Source organism: Limulus polyphemus, unplaced genomic scaffold (genome assembly GCF_000517525.1).
Source record: "Limulus polyphemus unplaced genomic scaffold, Limulus_polyphemus-2.1.2 Scaffold788, whole genome shotgun sequence".
In the NCBI taxonomy this organism is placed as follows: Eukaryota; Metazoa; Arthropoda; class Merostomata; order Xiphosura; family Limulidae; genus Limulus; species Limulus polyphemus.
Window position 1 is genome coordinate 288,471 of NW_013666398.1, and position 13,492 is coordinate 301,962.

At 30.3% G+C, this 13,492-nt stretch overlaps 1 protein-coding gene across 1 annotated transcript in view; it reads left to right on the forward strand.

Annotated features, from left to right (window-relative positions):
* Positions 1-13,492, forward strand: part of LOC106460531 (TAF6-like RNA polymerase II p300/CBP-associated factor-associated factor 65 kDa subunit 6L) — a 47,409-nt gene that overhangs the window by 24,588 nt on the left and 9,329 nt on the right. The window contains exons 5-9 of the mRNA XM_022387278.1: positions 1,359-1,436; positions 3,952-4,053; positions 7,063-7,187; positions 11,322-11,454; positions 12,325-12,453. Of these exons, the coding sequence (XP_022242986.1) occupies positions 1,359-1,436; positions 3,952-4,053; positions 7,063-7,187; positions 11,322-11,454; positions 12,325-12,453 (567 nt within the window). The remainder of the gene's footprint in view (positions 1-1,358; positions 1,437-3,951; positions 4,054-7,062; positions 7,188-11,321; positions 11,455-12,324; positions 12,454-13,492) is intronic.

Genomic DNA, 13,492 nt, shown 5'->3' on the forward strand with positions numbered 1-13,492 from the left:
AGGTGAGTACTTGATTTCTTATTTTTCATGTTTATTCTATATTTATTATGAAAAAAATAAATAAAATGTAAAAATAGGGATCTCTTTAAGTTATTTAAGGTTAGATTAGGTAAAATAAATATTATTAATAATAATATAAATATAAATATTCACAAGACATACACATGAGCAGCTCAGAGCAGCTTGTGGGTAATGTAATTTGATAGAGTAATGTGAGCTGCATGTTCCCCAAGTGATTTTCAACTTATGGTGAGAATATTAGTTGGCCATGGTTCAAAGGGCAATAAAACAATAAAATTTAAGTATAAATATATTATACTGTTATGAGTTTAAAGCTACTTAGGATAAATTAATGTAATTTCATGTTACAATTTAAAGTCATTTTAGAAAGAAAAAATGGTAATCTAGATTTATTTAGATTTTTTTTTTGGTGGTTATGAGGCTGGTCAAATTGACCAACCTTGTATAGAGTTAGAGTAGAGAAATAACAGACAAAATATAAAGTTTTAGTGAAAACAAACTTTTGAAATGTATTTAGGAAGTTGTAGAGATTACACAGATTTGAAATTCTTTGAGATGAAGAAAAGTGTTTTTAATCTTAACACAAAAATCACTTTGCACAAGGACTAGTCAAAAAGAATATTTTTTTAGTTTATTAAAATTACTTCACTAAAAAAGTATTTTTATGTGTGAAAGTCTGCCAAATTTTGTGAAGATATACATACATACTATATTAAAAGTTAGTAGTAACAAGACTTTACACGAATACAAAGAGATCGCGTGGTCAGTCAAATGGACCGAGCCTGTGTTGAGAGAGTTAATAATGTAACCAAGTTATTTGCCCAGCTCTAACTGTGATACCATTGAACATACTCTGTGCTTTCAGCTGTAGGTGCAATGTAAGAGTGACAGTCAACCCCTTTATTTGGGTCAAAGCTGGATAAAATTCTTTTGGCAGGAGGTGCTGCTTAAGCTCTTCTATTTACTCGAACCATAAGGGAGATGTAAATTGGTTGATAAGCCCTATGTGTATAAGGTGCCATTCAGGCTGAAAATATCAATTCCAAAAAAAAATACTGAGGCAGGAAAAAATACAGATGACATTAGTACTTGTGTATTCATGAAAGACAAACTTAGAAATGAACTGTGTAAAAGTTTATGAACTTCTTTTGCATTCTTTTCTAAAATAGTATTATTATTATTTTTACATATAAAGAAAAGGTTTGTATTAGGATTAAACTTGCATGCATTCATATGTGAACATCTGTCTATATTTAAACACATTTTGTTTAATGATAAAGTATTTACTAACTTTATTCTTAGACAAATTGCGTAAATGTAAAACTTTTTTTTTCTAGCTGGCAATAGATGACATAAGAAGGAATGCAAGAATTGCTCCACTGTTACCCTACTTGGTTAACTTTGTTTGTATTGGTGTAAGTATGACCTTCCACTTGTAGTTTTGTAAGTTACTGATGTGCAGAAGGAGAATCATTTTCTTTTTGTGTGAAGTGCTACAATCTCATATGCAGCTTTTGTTTCAAATAGTCAGACATAAAAATGCTTTTCTTGTTATACCTTTAGCTCCAAGTTTTAAAGTAATGTAGAATCATATGCTATATTAACTGATGTCTTTCAGTATTCAGATTTAACTAAACACCTCCTGTGTCTTTGGTTTGTACCTGTTGTGATTGATCAGTGCTAGCAGTTATTTCTTAGGCCTAGTGACGTATCATGCACCACAGTAAACAATTAAGTTTTTGAGAGAAAAAGTTAGTATTAGAAAGAGTTGTAAGAAATATTAGATTTATAATCCCAGATTATTTTACATAATATATCTACAATATGATAAAATATAAGCAAGATATAACTATTGATAGTTTGAAACTATTATAACAAGGATATTATGTAAGCTATGAATGTATTTTAATGAAAGAGCGGAGAAAACCAGAAGAAAAATATTACATAATTTAAAATATTTGAAATGAACACTAATTGAAGTTTGAGAAAATTGTTTCTTATTGTTGGGATCTTTTTGAGACACGACATTCACATTTGATAAGTTTTTTGGTAATTTGGATTTTTCTTTTCATAAACATAATTTAACTCCACATGCACTGGTGGGGGGAGTCTAAGTGTGTATTTTATGACCTTTTACAGAGTACTGTTCATCATGGTATTGTATATCTGATGTCAGAGTTATTACTATTCCTTTGATCCTACATTGTTAATATAGTGACATTTCTTGGTAGAGGAGAGTAAATATTAGAAACAGTATACAGGGATGCTATAAATATGAATTTTGTAAGTTCTAGGGGTTATGCAAGTACAATATATAAACTGTATGACGGACAAACATATTTTTATTCTTCACATGAATGTCGTCTTCATTCTGATTTCTCAGAGTCTGACTCAGACTCAGACATATCTTGAATACAGATACTTTTTTAACACATCTGATTTTTTGTGTACAACAAACTTGTATATTTTACTAAAAGCTTGTTACATTTTGTTAAAATATACATAGTAATTTCAGAATTATATTGAAGATTACTTCTCCAATAAGGGCTTGTTGGTTCCATGAACCCACATGAGTACATTGGGTTAATAAGTCCTTAGTATAGAATGTTAGTTTTGAAACTTGCAGTTACCTGAAAGATGCAAAACTAAAATATAACATCATTTAAATTCAAACTGATTCCAGTACTGAGAGTGGCAGCATATGTGACCTGTTAATTATACAGATTTTATTTAAATCCTGCTTATTTTTGATTTAACTTTTTATAAAATATTATAAAAAACATCCTATGACCAGAAAAAACTAGGCCTGTGAGTTACCATTATTAAACTGTTCCTAGATCTGCCATACTGTTGAATAGTTTTTGTTTTCTCAGAAATAATGAAAGGTGAAAAGGTTCTAGAGCTATCGTATAAGACAGTGTGTCACTTTTGCAAGAGGGAAGGATTGGGTTTGCTTATATAACTAGTATATATATCATTCCAAATTTTTATAAACCAGTAAATGACATTTAAAAGATATGAATACATTTATTAAAGTTGTAAATTCTTAGCAGTTTTCTCCAAAATAATGAACATCTATAGTGCAACAAAACAGGTGTCCATGCAGTGTTGTTGTAATGTTTCACTGTACTTTCTACTCCAGCATGAGGGTTTATTCTTTGTGAACACCAGTTTGACATATTTTCTAAATAACTGTAATTTTAATTATCTAAGACTTATTATGTGAGTTAATGAATTTTAGGTTGTAAGCATGCATTCCAAGAGTGGTTGGAAGCTTGCAGTAAATAAAAGTTTTAACACTATATAAGGTCCTGTTAATTTAATTTAACAAACTGTTGTAACTACTGATGACCACTTTATGTAGATTACACATTTTGGAATAGTAAACTTTTTTAGTTTAGCCACTAAGTCATATTTTAAGGTAATCTACTATTTATTTCTTTATTGCATGTGCATTTTGTAAACTCTGACAGTTACAGAACAATGGTAGTTAAAAACATGATTAAACTGTTGGCATATGTTTGGTTACTTGCATAGTGAAAAAGTAATCTCATGTACATCAACTGAAAAAAATTCTTATTACTCTTTTAAGTGTATGAAGACCATTGTTTAGATAAACTGGGCATTGTATTAGTAATTATAAAAAGCAAATATGATTGTGTTTTAGAATTAGTTTTAAATGTTAATTGAAATTGGGCTTTTTCATTTTTAATTGTATGGCTAAAACTTCTATTTCCATGTGTTGTGTTTTCTGTCACATCAGTTTTTCTTATTTGTGTAATAAATATAAAGTAGATTTGGTAAAACACTATTTACTTTTTGAATTAAACATCATTTTATGTACAAATGAGATGTACCTAGCCAATGTCTGGAAATAGGGATATGATTAGGTAGTCCTACTTTATCATTTATGTTCTGCTTATTTCACAGGTCAAGAAATTAAGCCATGATCTTATTCAGCTGAGTAAGCTTTTACACACGGTCCGTGCCTTGGTCAGTAACCATTCTTTATATTTGGGCCCAAAGCCATATGTAAGTAACATGATTTTTAAAAAATCTTTAAGATTTTTCCTCAAGAAAAAAAAAAGATTTCAACAGTGATGTTTCAGTTTTTTTTAAACTACAGAATGATATGCTAAGTGTGTTATTAAACTTGTAAATTTCAAAAATTTTAAACTATAGACATCCCCTTACTATTTTCCTCTTTTTTTTTAATACAGTACACTTAAAGTAAGTAGAAAAAAGAACTTTAAGGTATTTAGAGACTACATAAATGTTCATGAAAAAAATGTATTTATGCATGAAGGAACCAGTATTCTGCAAATATAAAAACTGAACCTTTTTTTTAACATTCTGCTGCCTGATCCATCTTGCTGTTCTAAATTCTTTGTTTGGTTGGATTAAGAAATTGTTATAGTGATTGAAAGTAAGAAGAAAAATTTATTCCATCTTTTATTTTCTTATGCACTATACTTCTAATTATTAAAGGTGCGATGACATTTGTTAAACTTCCAAAATTGTGCCATAATACTGCAATAGAGATTAATGGTGGTAGGTTAGGTATGAACTATAAACGTGACTCTGGTTGCTGGATATTTACCAGTCATATTGGTAATGAAATTCTGTAAGTTGAAATGTGTGCCAAAGAATAAAATGCTTTTTACATTTGTGCAATGATAATTTAATTTATTCCCCTTTTGTCGATGGCTCAGCAGTAAGTTTGAAGGATTATTAAAATTGAGTTGTGATACTTGCAGTGGGTAGAGCATATAACCCACTGTATAGCATTGAAATGGTAGGTTTGAAGAGAAAAAAAAATTCTATAAATAAGCCTGTCATTGTTGTGGTAGGAATAGAACATTTAATTAGAAGAAAAGAAAAAAAAATCAGTAGTTTTACCAAAGTAAGATTTATCTGTGTAATTTCTTAGTGTTAAGAATTTCAAAAGTTTTGATCAATTTATTCAAAGATCCACTCTTATATTTGGCTGATCTCAGGTAACCTTGAGCATTAAATACCCTTTTATACCTTTTAACCACTAAATACCTTTCTATAATTTTTAAACACAAAATACCCCTCTATACTTTAAGACCTTTCCACACAGTATGTAATCAATGGGAAGAAAACTAAAATGACATTACTTTATTAACATGTGCATGAGCTCTTAATGATAAAGAATGTGTTAAAATCCATTGCTTTAACCCTACTGCAACTAGTGAGTATTTTGCAGGTGTAGAATATTCACCTGCATATCAAAATTTTAAATTAAAGTAAAAATAATAATAGTTTTAAGCAGACAAAACACAGAGAGAAGATATAGGAGCTCGTGGAGAGAGAGAGTGACATAGGGGAGTCAGGTGTGAATACCAATGTACTTGTGTCACTCCCAAGGGGGTTTTAGGAGTAATTACGTTTGGGGGCAAGTCCAATGTTTTGTCAGTTATAAGTAGACATACATGCAGATTTTGTCAAATAATGACTTAGATTATTACTAAGTTTATCTTATTCAAACAATGCAATAAATAAAATAACTTTTATTTGTTAAAAAGAAACTGTAATTTTTAGTTTTTATCTTGATAAAGAATATTGTTAGTAAAAAACATTGTGAAAAAGGACTTTTTAGGTCACTGATAAATCATTGTCAATTTTTGCCATATTTTTAATAATTTATAGCTGAAAATGGTAATTACTGCGATCTCAAAAATAAAATATCAAAAGAAATATCTTAATGAATATCAATCAAATTTATGCATAAAATTAACTTCCTGGTCAAAAATTAAAATTCTAAGATGAAAATTTTTTTCTTCTTTTTCTTCCAAAACAGTGTCTCACAACAAAATTTTGGAAGTTTCTTAACCTAAGTAATTAAGAAAATATTGAATCAAATTTTGTGAACCAGAAACTAGATACTAAACAGTAAATATATATAGCAAGTTTCATGCAATTTCAGTTGGTATGTTCACAGGGTGTGGTTTGGTCCTGTGATAGAGCTCTAGATTTCAGAGCTAGAAAATTGGCTCAGATCCATTGAGTATCATAAAATATTTCCTGCACTTTAACCTGTGGTTACATTATAAGACTGTTAATCTAGCCCTTAACACCGGTGGTTAGTATTAAAAATGCTGCTGAATAATTGCATTCCTTTTTGTCTAGAGGTTAAAATTAGGAACAATGGCAGATAACCTTAATAGTTTGGCTGTAGCTATAAAATAAAAATACAAACCCAAGTATTTCCACTATGAATAGGAAAGAAATTGGGGATGTAAGTGATACTATTCCAGTCCAGTGATAACAAGTGAAAGATAGTATTTCCTGAATTTACAATTCAATTCTTTCTTTCATCACATCAGAAATGTGTGAAGTGAGCATAACCAAATTTTGCTGTCTTGATTATACAAGAATATGTTACTATTTTATTTTTGCAAGTGATGATACGTAATCTGATTTAACAAAGCATGTTACTTAGCTAAATATGGCACTACTGTTTAAGCTTCAATTAGCAGATTTGAACATCATTTTTCTAAGGTAATATTCTATTAAAAAAGTCATAATACAGTATAAGTTACTGTTCTTACCATATTTGATCTTTCCCAGGTGTCAAATACATAATTACGTAACTGAACAGTGAGAAAGACCTCAAATTGATCAGTTATTATGCATATAAATTTATTTATGTGTGTACTTTCAACAGAAGTACCAAACAAAGTTTAAATTGTGATTAAATATGTATTCAATGTATTAAATTGGTTTAAATCAAAAGAGTATCCATATGGAAGTAAAAACAGTACTAAAAAAGTGGTATATTCTATATAGCATTTCTTTTCTCGTCATTATTGATACATTGTTTGCCTTCCTAACCATGCCAGAACTTATCTATATGAGTTAAAAGAAAACAAAACCAGACATCTTATGAATACAAAAGTAGGAAAGATTTAGAGAAATCAACGTGTGTTTGTAACTTCAATGTACTGGAAAATGTGTGTGTTAGTTCCTGTGTTCTTGTTCTCTGTTTTTTGTAATCTGATGTGAACTTTTCTACAGCTTCATCTGCTAGTGGAGGCAGTGTTGTATTGTATTTTAGAACCTCTAGCTGCATCTATCAATCCAATCAATGATCACTGGACTCTTAGGGACACTGCAGCCCAGTTACTAGCTCGAATCATAAGGTAAGTCATAGTGAATGCTAAAAACCTTTCATTTAAGCTGGTGTATTAAGTTGCAATTTACAAAATATATTGAATGGAAGAAAGATAAAAATTATTATTATTTTTTTCTATTATATTTGCACATATTAGTGCTCAAGTTAGGAAAGTACACCTACACAATATGCATTTATACAGAAGATTGACAGTTCTCGTAAAAACTAAAAACATATAATGGTTTTATATATCATTGAGGTATTGGAAACTCGTGCAAATTAAATTATTTTCTTTTTTAAACCATTTTTTATTTAAGTATTATTGTTGTTTTAAGTGGTTAGATATATATAAAAACAAGAATGGTGTCTGTATGGACAAGACAGAAGTAACATTAGTGAATATAAGCCCAGTGAAGCCAACATATAATAAGTACCATTTATGTTTAAGGAAAAACATATTTATGATTTGTTGTTCATCAGAATGAAAATTTTCAACATATTTAGAACCATTATGTCCATATGAATTATGCAGTTACATTTTGATATTCTGTACATTTTATTACTAAAGTATAATTAAAAGATACAAAGTAGAAAAATGGTAGTGGAAAAACCAATATGTTGTAACAAAATAATGAATTTGTTATATTTCAAAATCCAAAAAGCTTTAAAAGGTACAGGACTCATAATGTGTACAGCAAAATATAAAACTAATTTATTATGTATCTATTGCTGCAGTTTCCCACTGTTATAGGTGAACATAAAACTATTTTTATATACCTCCTGCTGAAGGTTTCTTCTGTCATAAGGAATAAAAAAATAATTTTTGTGTACTACTGCTGGAATTTTCCACTTTCATAGACAAACAAAACTACATTTTATGTATCTACTGTTGAAGTTTTCCCACTGTTATGGGTGAACATAAATCTATTTTTTTGTGTATTACTGCTGGAATTTACTGTTATAGGTAAATAAAAAAGTAATTTTTAATGTATCTGCTGTAGGTTTATACAATCATAGTAATTTGAGTAAAAATGTAATGTGCTGTGAAATGTCTAAACCCACTCTATTTATTCTGCAATGTAACATGGTGATATTTACAAATTTAGGTATGTTTGTTATTTTTCATTCAATTGTTGGCTGACTGGATGAATTTTAAAAATATTAAAATGGAGTTACTGTCATTAAAAAACAAGCTCAGAAAAAGATGATGTAGTGTATGTGTAAATTGTATGATATATGGCTAATTTTACAGAGTATACTCGTTTGTATTTCTTGTTGTTTGGGGTGAGTTTTGATTTATCTATAGGAAAAAAGAAAAAGAGCACAGGCTTTTATGATAAGCAATATCCATTGTTTAGGAAGAAAGACAAAGTCTATTATACATGTAGCTGCATGCATTCTTCCAAAGTGTGGTGAACATTTTGTTACACACAAAGTTTGACAGAGTTTCTCATCAGTGTAAATAATGTTTCAATGGTAAGAGTTGAGAAGCTCATTATTACCAGTAAACATCTTTGTTCATAAAAGATGCTATGCATGATTAGTATAAGAATTTATATACTTACCATATAAAACAAAAAATCATTGATGTTTTTTCCTTCTAGTATTTTTAAATATTCCAAAATAATTATTGAACAACTTTGTTACGGAATTTATCAGATATGATATCCAAGAGAATACAAGTAGTTTAATATACACTTGAAAATATATTGATAATTTGTTTTAAGTTTTTCATTTTTTGTTTTTAAAATACTGTTTAAATTTTGTGTATTTCAGTATGATTCCAATTGATGTATTACATCAAGGTTTATAACCAAAATTAGAATATCTTGTAACTTTCTTTCTATTTGACATAAAATAAATTATTCAGTACATTGGGTTTTGTTCATGATTGCATGATATCTGTTTCTAACATTTGCTAATGTAAGCCTGAAAAATGGTTAACTAAAATTCATAGTAGCAGCTATGGTGGTTTAACTTTTTCTGCTCCTGGGCTTAGAATGTTTTTCACTGGCTATGTATGTTAGGCTTAATGTTGAAACCATAAATATACATTGTAAGTATTTGTTTATATTGCACAGTATTGAAATACAATAATCCCTTGAGAACTCGGAATTTGATATAACTCGGCATCCCTGAAAAATATTCAGGCTTTCTAACTATGCGAGAAGAATCCTTACAAATTCTCACAAGCAAATGGCTAACTTTCTCATGGGAAAATTTTGTTTATAATAAGAGAAATATACATGTATCTGTTCAGAGCACAATGTAATGTATCACATCATTTGATGGACACAGACATTGACTTTCTATTAGTTGTAGATGATATATAATTAAAAGTAAGAGAGAACTATTAAGGAATCCTGAAAAGAGAGTATGTGACTGAAGAGGTCTGATTTTCTATTTGATAGTTCTGTAACCAAACAAAATTGATGACTATAAAAATTATGGTTTGTCTGAGCAATGACAATTTTATATTGAGTAATTTACATTAAATTTCAAGATTTTAAGGGGGGATGGTGGATTAAATACAGAGGAGAATATATCTAGAGAAAATGTGTTACATTTGTCACACTCAACTCCTCATGGCCCAGATATACAATGGAGATGAAATTGGCCTCTTCTGGAAGGCTGTGCCTACCAACACACAGGCTGCTAGGTACGAGTCTCACATACTTGGTAGGAAGATGGCAAAGGATTGAATCCTCATTCTCTGCTGTCCAAATGCGGATGACACCTACAGGCTGCAACAAATATTGTGGGCAAGACAAGGAAACTGAGGACACTCAAGAACATTATGAACAGCTTACCAGTGATCTTTCGGGGGAATAAAACTGCCTGGTTTACTCAAGAGCTGTTCCACCATTGGTGCCACAGCCATTTTGTACTTGCCATGATCAAGTACCAGACAGATTTTTTTGGGTGTTGTGAGAGACAATGAGAAGGCCTTCCTTCTGCCTTACAATGCCTCTGCCCCTGCCTATCCCTCTTTGTAGGAGCTTGAGGGCTATGAGGGCTTTATCAAGGTCATGTTCATGTTTGCAGAAGAGCCAAGTGATGACAGTGAAGATGAAGACCCCACTCCAAAGCCCAAGTTATCAGATCTTCGGTTATACTTGGACAATGCCTTGGAGGCAGTTGAGCGGTTGCCTGATTTGGAACAGCACTATGCAACTTTGAGAGATATCAGAGCAGATGTCATCAAGCATCAGCACAGCAATTACATACAGGGAGAAATATCTGACTTTTTTAAACCCCTGTAAAACAAAAAACAAAAAAAAACAGACAAAATCTTCCTTCCACCAGTAGTGAAGCCTCCATAGGTCTGCCTCCAGCATCTGGATACTATTTCTCAGACACCAATCCTAGTAGTGCCAGCTTCCTTTGCATTACCCCAAAACCCCACGACAGTTGATACCTTCAGACAGTGATTAAATTAAATCACAGACAGTAATTAAATAAATGTAAATAAATTAATATTTAATTTCTAAATTAATAATTTAGTGTATTTTTAAGTGAATGATTTATTGTTTAAGTGACCATTCAAATTGTATTTAATTTTTAATTGATAAAGTAATGTTTAAGTAGTGTACTGTATATACCAAAGAGCGTAAAATCCTCCTACAATCACCTCTGTCATCTAACAGTTAAATAAGTTTATATTATATAGTAGTGAAATGCAGTAGAGATAATGCAAACAAATAGGTATGTTGATTCAATACACTGGTGAAGTGTAGTAGAAATAATGTAATAAGTAATTGATGCAGCTTCCTGAAACTTACATAATTAATCACCACTAAATACCAAAATACAAATATCTTAAGTTTAAAATAAAAAGTAATTGTACATGAGCAACTTTTATTGAAAGCTTGTGTGATGAAAACTGGTTAATAGAAGTGATAGCACAATCCATTTGTTGTTATTACCTGCAGAATGTAAAATTTTCAAATAGGGGGGTTATTAAGAACTTTGTTTGCACAAATTATCAAAATGTGTTTCAAATTAAAGTTGTATTTGTAATTTTATATTGATGTATGTAAATCAGAAGATTTAAGTTTTTTAAATATATTCCATTGTTATTCTATTATATAAGGTTAAGTTAACCATCATGTAAGAATAGTAGCATCTGTGCTTGTCAATAGATGCTTGATATTTGTTACAGAGAGTGGTCTACACCTGTAAATAACTTGAAAGATGAAGTACTATCAACCTTAGAAGATTCCTTCAAGGACTTGACAAAACCTTTTTGTTCTCACTATGGAGCAGTAGTAGCTGTTGCTGCTCTTGGTATTAAGGTGAGAAAAGTTTTGTTTCTTCTACAAACTTGCCAGTTTAGCTATTAATTAAGGTTAAAAAGGAGGACATTCTTTTAAAGTCTCCTACTATATTGAATGATATCAATTATATACTCTCAAGTATGATGATTTAATGTTCCAGTATGATAAATTTGGCTGTGTTATGAAAGATAATTATGTTTGGTAAATTTGTGTGTGTGTTAAACTTGCTTTCTAGAAATATGTCATGATTTAAGAAGCATTTTTTGTTTTGCAATTATTGAAAGCTCTACCTTTTTTTTGTTTGTTTGAATGAGAGTCAACATTCAGAGAAAGAAATTATTTTAATATTTGCATTTTTCAATCTTGTGGCCACATGAGGTTTACAAATGAAACCATCTTTACAAATTTGAACATTCACAAGAACAGTAGTATACTTTTATTTCTCAGTAAGGAATTTTATTTGTTTGTTAAAATATTATTTTGAACAGTGATTATCAGGTCTGTGAATTTTGTCTTTTTTTTTTGGTTCGAGTAGCATGGGTGGTGTAACTGTATTGCATCCATTCACTGACCTTCAGTTATATTTGAGAATAACTTGTTATTTATTAAGTCATTTACTTTATAATAGTTAGTAAATTTTTGTTGTAAGTTAAAAAAAAATCCAAATAATGTGTTAAATGTTTTGGGGTAAATCAACCCTGTTGATCATTATGCATGAGATACCATGGATCCAACTAAATATTATCACAGTGTGTAGAGTCCACATTATTTTCCACTCAGCAGTCATGTAAAATACTTTTGAGCCCAACAAAACTTGTTTTAATTTTTATAATATACAGTGTATAAAGTAATGCATTGTAATTGATGTTTTTTGTATCATATTTCCAGTCAATAAGAGAGAGAATCTATCCACATCTGGCATACTATTGGCCTCACCTTACAACTGCTTTAGAAGATTGTACATATATCAGTGCCCAAGTCAAAGCTGATGCTCAGAAAGTTCACGGGACACTATTGGTAAGCGTGTTTATGTAGTTCATTTGTTAGAATTTGTTTTTAAAAGATTGGTAAAAATGACAAAAGAAGAGCATTACAAGGATGTACTGATGTATATAAATCCTAAAGATTAGAAAAAATGTGGAATATACATTTACTATGGATAAGTTATTCACTAATCCACACCACTCCAAGAGAGTTAAGTAGGGATGGATAATAACAGGAAAGAAGGTAATAATTACTGACCACAAAACACCTGCACTCGCAGTGGATGCCAGTTTGCAAAAGTTTGTTTAAGATTGATTTCCCAATAGGAATGTCCATATAAATTATTAACAGATATCGATAGGTCATTAGAGTGATTTATGCTACAATTTTATCAAGTCACAGTGCTTCAAAATGAAGATGTATAGAAATAGCACTATCATGAAAACATGAAGTTTGTTTATACAGGAAAGCAATATATGTACTACGTATTTTGTATATTCTATAAGTAAGTCATTGATTTGAATACAATTATTTATGTGAAGGTAATGATATAGTATGGCACTTTGATTATGCAATTTGTTTAATTCTTGATGACATATAAAATAACTGATAAGTTTATTGTACATCCAGTTGCATTTTGTTTACCAGTTGCATGCCCACCCTTACATTTATCAATCAATAGCACACGCTATTAGTAGTGTCAGTTGTATTCAAAGTGATTGATTTGATTATCTGATGTCTCCATAATCAGGAAGAACTGCCACATTACAAATGTATTTACATTAATTCTTTCAGCACGTGCTCAGTCCCTGGGACCGACCTCGTAACAATTTTGTGCTTGTTACAGTTTTCATGCTGTAGCTTTTAAATTATTAAGCAAATGTTAACGAAATTTGGTACATTATCAGTAAACATTACAATGCTTTCATATGCAAAATAAAAAAATTTGTTGTTTTTTTTATCTTAATTAGTCAATAGAATAGCCTCAACAGACCAACTGGCCCCCCTGGTGTCCTTAACTCATTCAGCATGGGCTCGGTCCCTGGGACCAACCTCATAACCATTTTGTGTT